The 18,290-nt window shown below is 40.5% G+C and overlaps 2 protein-coding genes across 5 annotated transcripts in view; one reads left to right on the top strand and one right to left on the bottom strand.

Annotated features, from left to right (window-relative positions):
* Positions 1–2,510: 2,510 nt before the first annotated feature.
* Positions 2,511–10,254, bottom strand: rbm12bb (RNA binding motif protein 12Bb). 3 transcript variants are annotated; one of them, XM_034228356.1, is made up of 3 exons: positions 8,989–9,080; positions 7,662–7,741; positions 2,511–4,950 (listed from the first exon to the last, which is right to left on the bottom strand). In XM_034228356.1, the coding sequence occupies exon 3, from the start codon at positions 4,926–4,928 to the stop codon at positions 3,006–3,008; it is 1,923 nt and encodes a 640-aa protein (XP_034084247.1). In that variant the 5' UTR covers positions 4,929–4,950; positions 7,662–7,741; positions 8,989–9,080; the 3' UTR covers positions 2,511–3,005. The 3 variants fall into 3 exon arrangements, with proteins under 3 accessions (XP_034084247.1, XP_034084248.1, XP_034084246.1); XM_034228357.1 differs by lacking the exons at positions 7,662–7,741; positions 8,989–9,080 and adding an exon at positions 10,238–10,254; XM_034228355.1 differs by lacking the exon at positions 7,662–7,741 and having other exon boundaries at positions 8,989–9,142.
* The window catches only part of setd2 (SET domain containing 2, histone lysine methyltransferase), a 24,968-nt gene continuing 16,671 nt past the window's right edge, over positions 9,994–18,290 (top strand). The window contains exons 1-4 of one of the 2 annotated variants that reach the window (XM_034228354.1): positions 9,994–10,408; positions 11,842–11,963; positions 14,127–14,148; positions 14,241–18,238. In XM_034228354.1, coding sequence (XP_034084245.1) covers positions 11,935–11,963; positions 14,127–14,148; positions 14,241–18,238 — 4,049 coding nt within the window. In that variant the 5' untranslated portion in view covers positions 9,994–10,408; positions 11,842–11,934. The remainder of the gene's footprint in view (positions 10,409–11,841; positions 11,964–14,126; positions 14,149–14,240; positions 18,239–18,290) is intronic. The other variant, XM_034228353.1, reaches the window with a different exon arrangement.

Genomic DNA, 18,290 nt, shown 5'->3' with positions numbered 1-18,290 from the left:
GTTTTATACAATTAGAATTGTGTATTTACCTGGTAGTAGTAGGCTGTCAGTAACGCCTCTCTGGACTGGTAGATCTCGGCAGACTGGCAACTTTAAAAGTAACTCTCAGTTCAAAAAAGGTTGGGCACCCCTGGCTTATGGCAATGAAAATCGTAGGTCCCGCCATCCTCCAACAAAATATATAAAGACTTTGGTAAAGTCAATGACAGAAAGGAATCATGTTAATATGCCACAGAGTAGTGGCTTCTGTGGCAGATGCCGAAAGTACTTGCCACAGATGCCTCGGCAAGTTGTGGGCTGAAGTCGAATAGTCCATTTAGCTTATAGGAACCAAATGCCAAGGCACATGCCACGGCGAGAAGTGGCAACACTCATTGTGTTCTAGTATGATAAATAAAATAACATTGTACCTTGAAAATCAATGCATTCTAATAGCGGGTACATTTTACACGTTGGTGGTTTTAGGTATGGTTATACAGCGCCCCCTGGCGGTTCTAGTGTTAAGTAAAAGTAGAAGCCTACCTAAATGTAGGAATACTCAGTTACAAGTAAAAGTCCTGCATTAAAATGTTACTCAAGTAAAAGTGCAAAATTATTAGCATACAAATATACTTAAAGTAGATAGTCTATTACATGTTTTCATTATAATGATTGATCATTAAAGTGTTATCAAAGCTGGTAAAGGTGCAGCTAGTTTTAATGACTTTGTATACTGCAGGGTAGCTTGTGAATTAACTCCAGGAGTAACTAAAGTCTGATTTAAGACTTGATTATATTTCTAATCATTAATCAGAATCTGTAGTAAGTAACTAAAGGTAGCCTATAATAAATGTAGGGGAGTAAAAGTACACAATTCACCTCTGAATTGTAGTGGGGTAGAAGCACTAAGTTACATACCATTTACATACTTAACAAAAGCACAAGGAGGCTATTTCTAAATCACAGGTACTATTTCTAAATCACAGGTACAAAAGTACAGTACTTGAGTAGTTAGCCTATTTCCCACCTCTGGTCAACAATGATAGATCTTAATGTCAATCAATTGTCTTTATTTACTTATAATATATCTTGAGTATTAGCACGTTTATTTATTTTAACAAACCACGTTCTCCAAGTAAAATCGAATAGAAATTATGTTTAAAAAAATAGAGATCGGACCATCAGTCCTGTGTACAGATCAGTTCGATAAAGTCATGCCAAAACAGCGACATTTTACACGATAAATACGGGTTTAAATAGCAGCATTTGCCACGGAAGGTGAGTGGCAGCTACCGTAAACCTTGTAACTGGCATCTTGTGGCAACTCCCGTTCAGCAGCGGCAGATGCCTCGGCAAGTTGTGGCATATTCCGGAAGTACTTGCCACAGATACCACAGAGTAGCGGCCTCTGTGGCAGCTGCCGGAAGTACTTGCCACTGCCTGCAGATGCCACGAAATTCGCTTGCTGTCTCTTCAGTAGTTGTTGACTGTGGCAAGATGGCCACCGGTGAGCTACGCTGGTGTTTATATATATATATATATATATATATATATATATATATATATATATATATATATATATATATATATATATATATATATATATATATATATCTATGAATGAGGGCACGAGATAAGTTTCTGCACGAGATGGAAGGCTGACAGGCAGGTAGGCCCATAGATATTTATATATATCTATGGGTAGGCCATCCAGTTATTTAGCCGGGCCGGCTAAAATGATTGGTCATGCTTTTTACAGTACTACGGCTTCCACAGATGACATTTTTTAATGGATTTTTTGTCAAAGCACTTAAGATATTCATTGCTATCGGGATGTTAAGAGCATTCCATGGAATATAACAAAAAGTGTATCTCGAGCCGGTTTTTCAAACTTACCTACTCCACCTTTAATATTGCAAATTGTAATAAATATAAATAATTCTGTAGGATTTATTTTGATAAAAAAACATATTTGAATGGTTATTCATCCTATTATCTCATGTTAAGTCTTGGAACAATTGATATTTATTAAAAGGCTGTAGTATATCTTACAGACCTTGAAGACCTTCAGTTAAAAGAAAAACTCTTATAAGTCCCCATATATTTTAGATGCGTTATCACAAAAGTTATAGACTATGGCGCAGAAATAAAAGCCTCCACAATTTAAGTATGAGCAACTTATTTTAAAAAGAATATGCATCAGTTGTGATGTGTCTTCTAACACCCAGCAGTGATTGATCTGTCAGAGTGGGTGAGCAGAGCAGCTGTCTCTTTAACTCATTTGTGAGAGCGAGTGCCAAATGACTGGAGTAACGCATCACTAGGGAGTGAGATACAAAAACACACCTATTACTGCTTATAGGTGCCACCAAAGACAACATAACAGATTTTCCCATTTGTCCTAATTTTTAAAGCTATCAATAAGGTATTCATTTAAAAATGGAGATTAAACAGCTCTTTAAACATATAAGGCCTATTTGTCAATCATAAGTAATTTAGCTTTATATAAGATCTGTGAAGAAAAACAGACATTTCAAAAAGGTATGCGTTTTAATGATAACACTTCACAACAACTACATAGCTAAATTTAATTTACAAACATTGTCAAACACTGTGTTGTAAGTTACATTTAACAAACACATTCGAAGGAAAAACAAAAATCGAGTGTTTCACTTTCAGATGAACATTGCATACAAAAACCTTAAGTAGTCGATAGACTACATTGACTTATCACAATAGAGTGGTGCAGTGACGAGTCTTAAAACCCGGAAATTAGTTAGCATTGTACTACTACTGGTTCCCCCGTCTCAGTTAGTCAATGGGATTTCTCAATCTTATCACAATAACAAAAAAGGATAGCCAGATTTACTGTACTCCCAGCAATATAAACCATGACAAATATTTAAAGTAAAAAACAAGATCATAAAGAAAAAGGAAAAAAAAGGCCATTGCTTTCCTTAAAATCAGTTGTGTCTACATGTCCAACACTACTAGGGCATGATAGGTGCAGTGAAAAGCAATGTCACTCAAGCTAGTACTAGCTGTATTTTTCTTTGACCTATTGGTCTTCCACTCAGTTCCTCAACTGCTGTCAACGCCTCCCTATGGGACTCAAACACTGCAGTCGCTGAGCCTTTCGATTTCCCACTCTGGTCGTACTGCACTGAAACAGATCCAGGGATAATCTGATATCCGTAGCAAAAGTCATAGATTTCTTCACTTCGTATTTGAAATGGCAAGTTAAGCAGCTTAACACAGGTGGGGCCATCAAAATGCTGCACAGAGGAACCAAAGCTACCACGTACACCATTACCTCTGCCTTGTGAAGCAGAACGGCCTACTGCATAGGGCTCATAATCACTGCCTCCATAGATGGGAGCCTGTGCATGAATCATTTGTATGTTACCATCAGGAGGAATTCCTAAATCAGGGTAGCCTGCGTCACCAGGTCGAAAGGATTCCTCGTTTCTCCTGCCTGAATATCGCTCGTTTCTTGGCTGTAGCTCGTCCACCATTGTCTCTTGCAACATTGGTGGCTCAACACCCAACTGACGCATCTGAGAGCGTGAAATGCATTTCAGGATGACTTCTGACCCAAGAAACCTTTGTCCATTGAGAGAGAGTGCATTCATAGCCTCTGCCTCGGACCGAAAGAGAACCAAAGCCTTCCCAACTCCTGCACCAGTATGGTCACGCAGCACAAACGCCATGTCCTCTGTGATATTAAACCCAAGGAAAAAGTCCATGATCTCAACTTTCCGTACATCAAATGGTAGGTTCCGCACAAAAAGACACATTTTCTCTGAGTCATAGGGATCGCTGGGGAAAGATGGAGGACTGTCCTGAAATGTTGCAGAGTTTCCAGGTGGTCCGCCATCCATGCTCTGACACTGCAGAAGGCTGATCATTTTTTCTCTTGAGATTGGTCGGGTATGAATAAATCGGTTCCAAAGGGACCTTTTTTCATTAGTCAAGGCATCACAATAGTCACGCAGATTCTTGAACAGCACAAATGCAGATCTTGTTCTTTTTCCATCACTGCCAATTAAGTGTAGGATCTGGTCATCCTCAAGCTTTGCATTACGAAAAAGCTTTTTTATGTCTTCTTTTTCCACCGAATAGGACAGATTTTCAATCAAAACACAGTACTCCTCATCGGAAGGAGCAACTGGCCTCTGAGCCAAAGGGGACTCTGACCTCACATAATGTGGATTCCTTTGATGGCGAATAGGGGATCTCTCCCTTTCAAAGTTGTCATGCTTGTTGACAGCCATTGACACTTTACCAGTAGCCCGACGCCAATCATCTTCTGTTGTTGAGGAAACTTCGACGTACCTTGACCCAATGTATTGCCTATCTCTCTTCAGAGCTTCGTTTGCATCCTCTCTTGCTGCAAATTTTACGAAACCTTTCCCATTTTTTGAACCATTTGCATTTTTCATTAAGAATATTTCATCAATAAGTAGATCACAGAAGAATTCACGGACTTCTCCTTCAGTCACAGAGAAGGGCATCCCTTTAAGAAACACATGCAAGTCATCATTAGTGTTGGAAGCCCTCTGGTGCTGGGGTGGAGGGTTATAGTCTGATCTGCTAGCTGATCTCCTGCCCCCCTCTGGATCCAAAGGTCTTCGAGTGTGTCTTGCTTTCTCCTCGAGTCGTCTCTTTTGATCTAGCTCTACATCTCTTGTACTTCTTTCAAGTAGGTTCTGCATCTCTGATTTACTACTTAGTAGCAATGCAACAGGTGAACCCTTAATGCAACCTCCTGATCGTATCATGGCTCTTCTTGCATCCTCATCCGAAGCAAAGATAACGAAAGCTTCCTCTTGCTCCCCACCAATGATATGCACTCCTCCATCTGGAATTTTGAGGCCAGTGAAGAACTTGCGAATATCCTCGGAACCTGCAGAGACCCTTAGTCCCTGTAAACGGATGACGACCGCCATGCTGAAGTACAAACAACAGCACCTGTAGACAGAAGGGTATAGAACAGCATTATTGCCAACAGAACTTCTCTAGCTCCGCCTCAATTTCCTGGCATTCGAATATAACACTACTGAACAAAAACACCAATGAGACAAAGGACACCATAGAAAGAGGGACACCAGTATGATTATTGTCCACCACAGTCGCTTGAGAGTGGAAAATCCGATACCAAAAATATCTATCTAATTCAAATTCAAGATTCAAGTAAAGCAGATACATTTTTGTTCAACTGATAACTAGTCTTAACTGGTTTCTAAATATTCCACTTGTTAAAACAACATAGCTAATAAGGTTGTTGCCCTCAGAATGCTAAAGGCTAATATACTGAAAATGCATCACCTCTCAGAATGCATCAGTAATCAGGAGAATCACCATAGCCATTACCTAAAATCTATGACTTTTCCCCAATATTGACACACTAAAAATCAAGTATTTTCACTTATTCAGCCAGCAAAGTGATCAATAACACCAAGGATGGGGTACAAGTACTTTTCCATTGCATTGGCAATTCAGAATGGAACAGCATTGATGATCAGTCATAAATTATTTTTGAAATGCAGACTTTGAAAAAGCTAGTTCAACCACTGCGACACAGCAAGGACAAAATGACTACTGTCAATGCATAATATCTACAAAGCCTTTGCAATTTGCTCCATCAGAACCGACTACAATCCAACCAAATATGTCACTTAACAGCACCAAAAGCCAATAAATACAGAAAGAGACAACTAAACCCATACAACATACTTTCTATATTGATAAGATTGACAGATTTACCACCTAAATGTAGTTTTGTCTTGACATTCTCTTCTCTATTCAGCAAATCCATGGCTTAAACATACTAGTTACAAAGGAAGCACAACTCCGTTAACTGCACGTTTGCAGGAGAGCACTAAATCAGGATGTCTTGTCACTCATAAATGTTTCCCCACTGCATTGTCACCTTTCTCCAACTTTTCTGACAGAGGTCCAAAAATATCCCATTCATGGCCGGAAAAAAAAAACCTGTTGTCGCTTGCATTGTTTGGCAATCTACACCACTGCTATAGCCCATTTTTTTCCAGAAACTGGCCTTCTGGTAATCCAATAGCAGCAGTGTGCCCTCTCCTTGCCTTTTCCCTGTCATGTTTGCTCACCTCAGCCATCGTTTCACCTTTAAGACCCTTCCCATGTTGTATCCAGTTGTTTCAAATCACAATTATGGGTCCGAAATTGATGAGTTCACCACCAAGTATTACAAATGATTGCCAAAAAGTGATCAATAACATCAGGATGGTACTTCCTTCTCAGTATATTCTGGTGCAAACCGAGTACAATAGTTGATCCGCAAAGATGTGTAATGGTTTTCTTGTCCAAGGTCCTTATGATATTTGGGAGCTTTTATGTGCCATCATGTAGCCCAAATGTCCACAGCAAACCTATTTACAAAGACCATTCAAAAAGTCTTACTTATTTTAATACATTAAAAGGTGGGGTAGGTAATTTCGGAGAAACCAGCTCGAGTGCGCTAGAATTTGAAAATACACAACTGGAGAAAATCTGCCACTTCCTTACAGAGCCCCTCCTCCAACACACACGAGTGTGCACATGACGAATGAGGGCACGAGATAAGTTTGTGCACAGATGGAAGGCTGACAGGCAGGTAGGTCATCCAGTTATTTTAGCCGAGCCGGCTAAAATGATTGGTCGTGCTTTTTACAGTAATACGGCTTCCACAGATGACATTTTTTTATGGATTTTTTGTCAAAGCACTTAAGATATTCATTGCTATCGGGATGTTAAGAGCATTCCATGGAGCCGGTTTCTCAAACTTAGGTAATTCCCTTCAGAAACACTTTTTGTTATATTCCATGGAATGCTCTTAACATCCCGATAGCAATGAATATATTAAATTAGGGATGCTCCGATCACCAATTTTGGGGGCGATCGCCGGAATCAGTATCGGCCGATACCGATCGAGTGGGCGGGGCCTATGGGGATCTTCCATTTAAAGTGATGTTTAAAACTCAGTTAATGGGGCTCATTCACTGGAGCTTACACAAACAACCAACATAATTATTACATTCAAATGAAGTAGATTATTCAAGTTTACATTAACTTTGGATAATAACACGGGAGAAATGAGCGGAAGCGCTCTCCTTTCCTCTCTCTCTCTCTCCTGCCAGCCTGTCAGTATCGTCTCATGCAGCTCACTGATCCAGTAATGAGTGACCCGACAGTGAAGAATAAACATATTTATAACTAGTTTAGCTTGTTCCAGAGGTAGATAAAATAACTAAGTGTGTAAGGTCCAACTCTTAGTGTGTGTTGCTCCGCTCACCGGTCCGTCACAGCGGGTGGAGCTGCAGGATTTCTGCTTCACACACGTTGCATACCGCTATTTTATTGTACTTTTCGGACACCTTAAAATACTGCCAGACTGGTGAAGCCATTTTGGCGCGCACTGAGAAAAGTGTCATGTATTTTATGTCATAATTTTACGTCATGCGATCGGCATTTTTAGAGAGCACCGATCGATCGGCAGAGAGTGAGTATCGGCCGATATTGATCGGCGGCCGATCTATCGGAGCATCCCTATATTAAATGCTTTGACAATAAATACATAAAAAAATGTCATCTGTGGAAGCCGTAGCACTGTAAAACGCACGACCAATTATCTGAGCCGGCCCGGCTAAAATAACTGGATGGCCTACCTGCCTATCAGCTTTCCATCTGTGCAGAAACTTATCTCGTTCCCTCATTGGTCATGTGCGTGTTCGTTGGAGGAGGGGCTCTGTAAGGAAGAGGCAGATTTTTTCCGGTTGTGTACTTTCAAAATTCTAGCGCACTCTAGCTGGTTTCTCCATTCATACCTACCTTTAATGTTTCACTATCATTGTTAATCTCTATTGAATGTCACAACTAATGAAAGTATTACCATGTGCCAGTAGAATGGCAAGTGTTATAGTCAGACCTACATAACAGTACGTAAATGCACCACCAGGAAGCAGACTGCAAAGCTACAGCACTGTTCTTTACGATTTACTGCAACATAATAAGCATTCATGTGATATGGCTATCTGAACAATAGCCCACAATGTGGGCGAAGTCGATAGGGACTTGGCAACTGGAAGGTCATCAGTTCAAGTCCCGGCAAGTGCTACCGAGGTGTCCCTGAGCAAGGCACCGTTCCCCACACTGCTCCCCGGGCGCCGTTCAAAATGGCAGCACACTGCTCCTAACACTAGGATGGGTCAAATGCAGAGAAACAATTTCCCCCCGAGGGATTAATAAAAGTCCATCTTATCTTAATAAAGTATGTTAAATGAAATAGCAAATCAGCTTAACCACCAGGCCATAAAATGGCTACAGATAGCCATCAGACACAACATATTGCACCAAAGCCTTGAACAAAAAGTGTGTCTTAAATGCAGCATGAACAGACCCAAAAACCAACGTCAATCAATGAAACACGGCAACGAAAAGTCACGGTAGCTGGCGTTAGCCCTCAAAGCTAGGGTTAGCTTACTGCTAACTCGCGTCACACGTCGCAGAAGAAACGAGCAATTTAGCAAATCAACGCTCTCGAGTTGGCCAACAACGTAGTTTAATCTACCATACGGGCATTCAATTCACGAATGAAATTCACTGATTAAAAGTGCCACCCCACTTAGCAAACATTACCCGAAGAACATTTACTTGCACACACAACCTCCACCAGGCACACATTGTTAGCTCGTCGTCATTAATAACACCAGCACTTCATTTAAAATACAATGTGTGTTAAATGCAGATTATAAAAATATTCTACTGTCGTGTGCAATTTTACTTTGATCACATCGTTAGATAGGATTAGCCAACATTGCAAAACCCCTTGCTGTCCAAACAAAAGCTCAGCAAAACGCCGAGCTGAGCTAGCTCTAGCTCTGTAGCTAACAAGGCCCCATGCGTTAGCGTTAGCTTTTGACAGCCTTCACGGACGTGCATCAATGATAATGTAATCTTCGTGAAAAACTCAACATGATAACTATCTAAACTTACACAATTGAAAAGCAAAAATGATCGTGCTAGATCAAGAAAAATGGTTGGATTCAGATCGGTTTGGCTTCTCGTCGCTCTTGGTCTCTTCTAGATGTGTTGAGGAGAATGTTCTTTATTACATATAATGACTGTCCAACCGATTTATAATGTGTATGCCGCCACCTACTGTATCGGGGTGCTTGTGATGTTGCGATATCATCAAATATTTGGATATGAAACCTGTTTCATATCTATATGTAAATAAGCCATTCATACCTGTAAGCTTTTTACTTTTATTCATAAGACATTGAAGAACATACCAGATCACACAGATCACACATAATATAGCCTATTAGATTAAAAACGTTATGACAATAAATGCAAATTATAAAATAAAGTGGATTATTATTAACCTGATGCGTACATTTGAAAACAAAAAGTAATTTCCTAATCTCTGGGCATAGACATAAGGAGATGCTAATATTTGAATAATAAGTGGCGTCAGTCAAAACAATAACAAACAACATATTCCCACACATTGTTTGAGTTATTTTAAAGTTAGGAAACACATATTGATATCTCTCTGAGATGGCTACAATGAACATGAAAAAACCTTATTAATGATCATATTAATATTTTCAGAAATAGATGAGTTGAAATTATCCATAAGAGAAATGTTAGTTATGTTAACTGTTAAACGTTGTATTGGTTCCTATCAAACATTTGTCTTATTTCTCACTCCACAACATGCACAAGCGGTCAGTGGACGCTCGACACATCTTTTTATATTATTTTAAAACATAGTCAAGAACAGTTTAAATTGAGAATTAGCCACAATAAAATACAGACCAATACAATTGTTCTTACATTGGCCCCCCTATACGACCGCGATTCTTTAAAGATAGTGATTTGTATATGATAGTGATGAGTATTTGTATATGATTTATTTTGTAAATAGTTACATGACTTATTGATGGTTTGGTAGTGCGCACCAGGGTTCGCGCCAGCTATGTTCACACATCATGTGATGTTGTTGGAAGCAGCAGGCAGCCACAGAGGCATAGTGAGGATCAATGTGTGGAATAAAAAGTATTCAAAATAAATGTCCATAACCCTTCAAGCAGATCGGGTTGTCAGTCTTATTGTAATACACAGGTTGGCCAAATCGAGACACTTTCTAGGGCTTGGTTTTCGGCGTCATGTGTCTTCTAGGTCTGCACTCTCAAGGCTAACTGTGAGCTCATGTTAGCTCCATAGTACCAACACTCACCCAGGCTGAAGCTGGGGCGCAGCAGCAGCACAGCCACTAGCCGACGATCATTTCCGACAGCTCCGTATGGATTTGACGTCGGCATACATTGTTGCTTGATGTTTTACAAAGGGTCGACTACCGGTGATTGTCGAAGATGGAGGAACCTTGTGACCTCAAGCACTTCGTAAAGTGAGTACCTTGTAAAAAAACCCACATTTTTTCTTCCCGTTATGTAAATTGCGGCAGTGTGCTTTAGCCATCTTACAAGTAAGACAAAAACATCACCAGCTAGCATGCTAGTAAAGCCGGGTGCAGATACTCGAGTGAACGGGTCCATTATACCCCTAAACGGAAACGAATCAAACCCTTCCTGCTCATTAATTCAATTAAAAAATAAACCAGCTCCCTGCTAGTCGAAACATGTTTTAATTTGAGTTTACATATTCGGCACGGATCACAGATCGATAAGTAAAACACAAGTTAACAACAGTAACGTTAGCATAGTGGCTGCTAGTACAATGCTAACCTTGCTAGCGTTAGCTGCTGATGCTAGTACAGTTTCTTGGCTATCTGTGTTCGTTTCCAAGAACAAATGTTTGTTTACCTTTTTAATACGCAACCGAAAACCCGATCAATTGACGAACTTATTGTGTTGTGAATGATTTAAAGGTTTGCCAGTCAACATTAACAACATGAATTATAGATAACAGAACACGGGCTAACGCTATCTTTAAAGATGGCACACGAAAGCTCCCTGTTCATGTTAGCTCACCCAAGTTAGCTTAGCTGGTTTTGATATTTTGTATAAACCAGTTTCAAAGTCGAACAGCTTAGTTCTTGCAACCTTACCTACCTGCTTACTAATTATATATATGATGTAGTATGACTAGTTTGCAAAACGTGGACAATTAGTTTATTAAATGAATAGGTTTGCTACACATCCTCTACTCGTTTTTATAGTTGTTACTATCCTTTTTAAAGGCCATGTTTTGGCTGCATTCAATTCTCCTGCACAGGCCATGCTTTAGTTACTTTCTTAATTGCTTCGAACCAGTCACCGTTTGTTTTCACAACAGCGTCCGTCCATGTTTTCCTTCACATAAATCCTTGTTGTACAGTAAAGCCTTTGTTTTAAGTATGCCATTTTCTTTCGCTCTAAATGTCCAGTAATGAGATGCTTGGTCTCTGCTCGGCGAGCATCCATGTTTTTCATATATCTTCGAACATAATGGTGCTATTTATAACCCATAGATAATTATAACCTTTTACTTTTGTTTTTGCCGTCATTTAAATGAAGTTTGTCCCTTAGCAAACAATAATATTAAAACGTGCATATAGCATCTCTGCCACATATTCCACGATAGATAACATGACACTCAGGAAGGGAGGCTGCAGAAGTCGTTAGAACTCAACGGTTGAAAGCATGTGACAAACCAAACATATTTGACATGATGTACATAAAGTATAGAGTGTGTTTTGCTCAATCCATATTCACGGTTAAACCAAAAAACTCGTTTTTTCTCTATGCACATGTCAACAATTATTTTAAGTTCCTGACAGAGTAGCTGTAAGCTGTTGTGAACAAACTCAGTTCATTGCTTCTCTGTCTTTCTTTTTGCCAGGTGTGGCGTCAATTTGGAGGGCACATTTCTCTGATTTGGATTATTGTTGGCCAGCAGCCTCTTCGGGCCTACTAATCCTAGACGAGTTTCTCAATGGACACTCTTCTCAAGTCTGAGATCAGGTATTAGACTGCAAAATGCAACTCACAGTATATGTCTTTTCAGAGTAGTTTGACATTCAATTGTTTTAGTGTGGTTTCTAGGTTTTCTTTTCTTTTAGGTGTAGACAATGAAAATATTTCTGGCACCTGTTTACTGTTGAAACATTTGGCTATCAAGGTCATCCTAAGGCCAAGGCATTGTCTTTATTTTGCTATTTAACATCCAAAGCACTTTCCTCTGCTGAATATTTTTGGGCTCTTCTTTTAACATAGATGTCTGATGTGATATGACATGTTGTCTTCACATGCTTTTATCAATTGATGTTGTTATTTTTGACCAAGTGAATAGATTACTGGTTACTATTGTTTTGATCAGTGTGGCAACAGATACAGGAGTACCCCTGACAATAATATACGTTTTGAAGATTTGTTGTCTAATATCTATCACATCAAGTTGGTGAAGTAGGCCCAGTCCATTCATAATTTGACTGAAAGCTTTTTGTGATATCCCTTTAACAGAATGTCACTGCATAAGTGTCTCCTTTTGAAGGTTACAGAGAAAAAAAGGAAAATAATAAAATCCCCAAGGATTAAATGACCCAATTGTTGCCCAGCTCCGATGAACATACCCCAAAGAAACCACACTAGCTTTAATAGGACAAAAGGAGAAACAAAAAACCTTTTCCTGTATTCTTTTGGCCACTACTGTTTTTTCAATGATGTAACATAACAAATGTCTGTTAAAAAACTAAATTGCCTGGACATAATAATAATAGTAAGATTAATTACAGACTGTCCTTCCTAAATCCTACAAATATAATGTTTCATATGGCCTTTACATACTCAATCCAGGTATTGTAGCTATTTTAGGAAATAGCAGCAACTGTGGATGTGGTTGTTTTCTCAGAGGTGTTGTGTTATGTAGAAAAAATGAATGATGTATAATTTTCGGTCAGGTTTAATTAACCTTAGCTTTATTCCTGTCTGACATGAATGGTTTTCTTAATTAAGTTGGCTATGAATAAAATGAGACCTTCAAAGTATGTTTAGCAAGCTAAGCTATTACTGTAGTGGATACCTCAATCGGACATATATTTTTGCATGGTGGCTCATTGTTTAGATCTGTAGCATCACAATTAATCCTGATTTTCATGGTAATCTTTTTTAAAGTTGCATGGGTTTCCAACGGGTGCATCAGTTTTCCTCTACACAGTGTCATGCTCCTGTTATTGGCACTGGCTTTACAATTGTAAGTTGTTCTTAGGCATTGGAAAACCCATCTCTAAAATGGTTAGGATGTTTCAAATTCAGTCAGGATATTTCTCTATACAAATCAGTATAAACACTTTTTCTAATATCCAGTGTGGTGTCTGATAACTAACTTTATATTAAACTATGGTGTTGTATGTTCCTGTCCGCAGAACAAAGCAGTTAAGCATTTGACCTTGTGGTTTGGAGGATGATATATTTAAGTCAATGTTCATCATGCAGTATATATGTGCTGATGAGCAATAATCACCCCAATTCTGTACTGGTACATTCTAATGGGGAATACAGAGTTGTGTTTACCAGCATTACCAGACAACAGAACACATTCCTGATGTTAATTTTGTTCTCTGTTTATAAATAACTCATTTTAGATCTTATATATATACATTACTATGGCTAACCTATGTCTTCTTTCACCTATTTCAACAAATTGTTCACATACTGTGATATGACAGCCCTGAATAGCACCCAAGACATTTGTCACAAGTCAGCGGTTTATCATATATGCTGTCAGACTCCTTTATTTTTAAATGACAAAGGTGGCTAAGATGAAATTCAAAAAAGTATTATATCAATATTCTTTACTTAAACTTTGAGACAAATCTCCAGTTTTCTTATTAATAATATATCAGGCTTGCACTTTTTAGGAAAACAGAGTTACAGGAGCAGGTGGTAGACAATTCCACCTAACACTGTTGTAGATATGGCAGCAGATGTGGTGCTTCCAAGTCCTTACCTTTTAGGAGCGCACACAATATGTTCAGGGACATGTTCACATCCAACAAGGCTACATTGACAATTTTGGAGCCTTATATTCCACCTGAGCTTGAACTTGATGAGATGCATGAACTGTGTAAACTCATTTCTGTCTTTCCTCTCTTTTTATGTTCCTGTGATGCTCTTGTGTAACCTCAGAGAGGAGGGGAGTAATGCCTCGGTAAGTCTCAACTAAACAAAGTATGATCCCGATATCTAATACCACAATTAATTATTTAACTCAATTGAAAAGCGTTTTCTCTTTTATTTTAGGTGAAGGTGGAGGGCCTATCCAAGGCAGCTCTAATCAAGAGCCTGTCTCCCAGAGTCATGCTATCCAACCATCTCTTGCCTAAAGGGACCAAGATGAAGGTCAACCTGGAGGATCAGGGTCGTCAGAAAGTGTCCTTCGGCTTCGCGCCGACCAAGAAGCCACTGCAGAGCCCATTCTTCCTCCCTGCCAGTCCTGACAAGTCTGTTGCTGAGCCTAACGCTGCCTTGTCACAGTCAACCTCAGAAGTAGAAGGGCAAAATACAGATATTGAGCAAACTGAGCAGAACCACACCCCCATGGTGCAACAATCAATAGCGGAGATACATTCTCCAACACCAGTCGCTGCAGCCACTAAACTGAAAACGGACCTGCCGAAGATGCATTTCAAGAAGCAAATTCTCAATGTCTCTGTGACTGAAGAGAATCCAACAACTGTTGTGCCAGAGGAGCCAAACTCTCCTGAATTGCAGGTTCTGCAAAAACCAACAAGTGAACCTGAATTTCCAATGCCTCAGCCTCAGAATGTCCTCAGTGTCTGCCCGTCTGAAAATGATCCCATTGAGGCCCCTGATAAAAGGGTTACACCTACCCTCAAGAAGCCAGCTGCCTCCTCAGGAAAAGATGGAGAGAGTTCCAGCAGTGCTGAGCAGGTTATTAAGGTAGAGAAAACAAAAACCAGGTCCCACTCTGATAGTGCTCACCCTGGCTCTGAATCTGATGGAGATTCAGGCCAGATGTCTTCTAGTCGCAAATCAGTTGACTCCAAAAGTAAAGCAAACTCTGACAGCAGAAGCAAAGAGATAAAAAAGTCCTCCTCAAGTTCACATGTGGAGGAAAAAGAAAAAAGTTACTCTAGGCGGTCAGAGAATAATGAAAGGTCTTCTAGTTACTCCAAATCAGAACGTGATCCAAGACACACATCCTCACGCTCATCTCGATCCGATAAAGATCGCAAAAGGTCCAGGTCTAGATCACGTTCTAAATCAAAAGGGTCCCGGACAAGTTCATCTCACTCCAGGTCAGAGAGATCCAGAGGCGACAGAGGGTCACGCTCCGAAAGGTCATACTACCATGACTCTGATCGGAGATCACACCGGAGTTCTCCACGCAGAGAGAGAAGACGTTCTCGTTCTCGCACTGACAGAACTCGGGACAGTTCTGACTCTGAGGATGACCACAGGAAGACAAGAACAAGGACTAGTGACTCCAGTAGATTGTCCAGCCATTCAACCTCACATAAAGACTCAAAATCATCTTCCTACTCAAAGTCTGAGAAGGTTTCTAAATCTTCAGATTTTCCTCAGTCTTCAGAATTTGATAACAGAACAAAATCGTCGAAGTCTGAAAGGACCTCAAAGCGACTATCGGACTCTGATTCCCAGCTCAAGTGCTCTCCGGATCTGGACTCTAGTTACCGTAAATCTAGCATCCATCACAAATCAGAGACCAACAGCAAATCCTCTTCTTCCAGCATGCATACAAACTCTCAAACATGTGAAAAACTGCAAAAAAGCAGCTCCAATTACTCTGAAGCAGATCATAAGGGAAAATCAAAGGCATCTGAAAAAATGTCTGGTCGGGAAGACAAATGTAAAAACTACCCGAAGAAAAACAGTAGGCCAGACTCAAAGCAGATGACCCCTTCTAGATTTTCTGGGAAAACCAGTGGACACGATAAGCAATCAGATTACATATTTCACAGCCCTGGCAAAGCACTGTCAAACACAAACACCACAGAGGCTTTTTCTCGGAGTGAGAAAGAAAAAAACGATTCCCTAAAAGGTGGTAATGAATGTAGTGGTCAGAATGTTAAGGAGATGGTCTCATGGCCCGATGAAAAATTGCAAGAATCCTCATCGAAGAGATCAAAAGATACAAAATCAAGTCTTGATGTAGAGCCCTCAGCTATAACCCCAAGTGAAAACCTAAAGCATGCCGCCCTGGAAAATGTGACCAATGTGAAGGATAGCCCTTCTTCTAATAATCGACCACATTTGAACTCTGATGCAGCTGTCTTAAATTCATGCAGTAGTAATGATGGCATACTGTACAACCAGGACAAGAACATTGTTGACTGTTTACCAGGGCCAAAGTCCTTGGAAACATCAGATGTACCCGTCACCCATGATGTCCAGCAGAACACTAAACCAGTGATCGTTAAAGATTTGACAGCCGGCAAGCTGCCTGACACAAATGTGTCTCTCAAATCTGAATTATCGTGTCTTGAATCTGAGGATCAGCTGACAATTGAACAGCAAAATATGGATACTGTTCAAAAGAACAGCAGTGCGTCAAAAAAGTCCCGATGGGATATAGTTGGGCAGAACACCTCAGAGAGTGATTATTTAGAGTGGTCACTTTGTGCAGAGAGTACGCCTACTGTTAAAAAAGTGATTTCTGTCAAACAAATTGAAGTTTCTAAAGACAATAACCAACAAGACTCTGATATTAACAAACATACTCAGCAAGGAGCTGAAACACATTCCAAACTGGATAAGCAGACTAAGAACTCTAGGCAGGAAGTTGGCTCAGACAGCCCACCGATATCCGATAAATACAAAGACCAAAGTGAGACTTCACAGGCAAGCACCAGCATTGACCACTGTGACTTAAAGCTGAGAGTTTGTCAAAAAATAAAAACAGATGAGCCTATGCATGTAAATGATGCATCACAGGTCGACAAAGCTGCAAAGATGCAGAGTTGGAATGGCGATGATCATGAAGAAAAATCCAGGGGCAGCACCCCCAAGAACAAATTGAGTAATAGAACATTACTTAATCAGGACGGATTAGGAGGACAGAGTGAGGTTAGTGATAGTGACAACTCTGAGTATGACTCCGATTGCGGCGAGGCTATAAAACGATTGCACTCTGTGGTGGTAGTGCCAAAGAATTCTTCGCTAATAGGAGATGCACAGGATACGGGAGCTTCTCCAAGCAATCTATTGAACAATTCCCAACTACAGAACGCAAATATCAACGAAGTCCCGATTCAAGGTACACAACAAAGGCAGGGGGCTGCTTTCTCGATCCTGGCGACAAGTGGTCCTTGTGATGGTCTAAATGATTCATCCCAAAGTAGCATGTTGTGTCAATCCCAGAGTAATATGATTGATAGCACCAGTCACTCAGAGGGTTCCAGCTCCATCAGTGCACAGCGTTACATGGCGGGTCAAATTGTTGCCCATGGAAGTGCCACAGACCCTGCCCACAGCCTTGATAATTCCAGGCAGTGTGAGCAAGGGCACACACAGCATAATGTAAGCAGCAGAGGTGAAAGGATGCAGTCTCATTTCCAACCTGATGCTGACAATATCAATGATAAGAATGGACTCAGCCTGGGTTGGGAATTTTCACATCCAGAACAGCCTAGTACTACATACCAGCTGCCTGATAGCAGTCATGGGCCACACCTAGCAAACACTAAACTGGCTGAAACCTCTGCCATGGGACAGGAGCAGAAGCAGAGTAATGCCACCTGGAATCATCAATCCCCAAACACACAGACTATCAGACAACCCTACCTCCATGTGCATGAGCATTATCCGGACCCTGCAGGTGAAATCCATCCTGATTCCCTAACTAATGATCAGGACGACTTCAGTGAGGATAAACTGTCTAACCTCGGTAAAACAGCTGTTGAATGTGCTGGACTACAAGGGCACGAAATAAGCAGCAACAGCAGGGGCTCTGCTTTGCCGGACGCCCCTAGAGAAGACCATTTAAGACCCCACCGAGGAAGGGGCCCTCCCAAGAAAAGGCGGCCAGAGATCGAGTCTGATTCAGACAATGAAGCAGAAGCTGGGCCTGCAGGCAAGAGGGAGCGTCCAGAAAGTGCTGACGTCTCTAAAGAAACTCATGTCAGAGCTGAGGCGCAGCGTCCCTTGCTCAATTTGCGAGACTTTCAAGACTCCAGTAAATGGAGAGAGTTTTCCAGGTCTAAGAAGATGCCCCCCTACTTTGACTTGATTGAGGAGAACCTGTACCTGACAGAAAGGTAGGTTGTTGTTCGCTCTGCTTAACAATAGCTATTATTTAGTTTGTACAAA

The sequence above is a fragment of the Gymnodraco acuticeps genome, unplaced genomic scaffold (genome assembly GCF_902827175.1).
Source record: "Gymnodraco acuticeps unplaced genomic scaffold, fGymAcu1.1, whole genome shotgun sequence".
Lineage (NCBI taxonomy): Eukaryota > Metazoa > Chordata > Actinopteri > Perciformes > Bathydraconidae > Gymnodraco > Gymnodraco acuticeps.
This window is presented reverse-complemented; position numbering and strand designations above follow the sequence as displayed.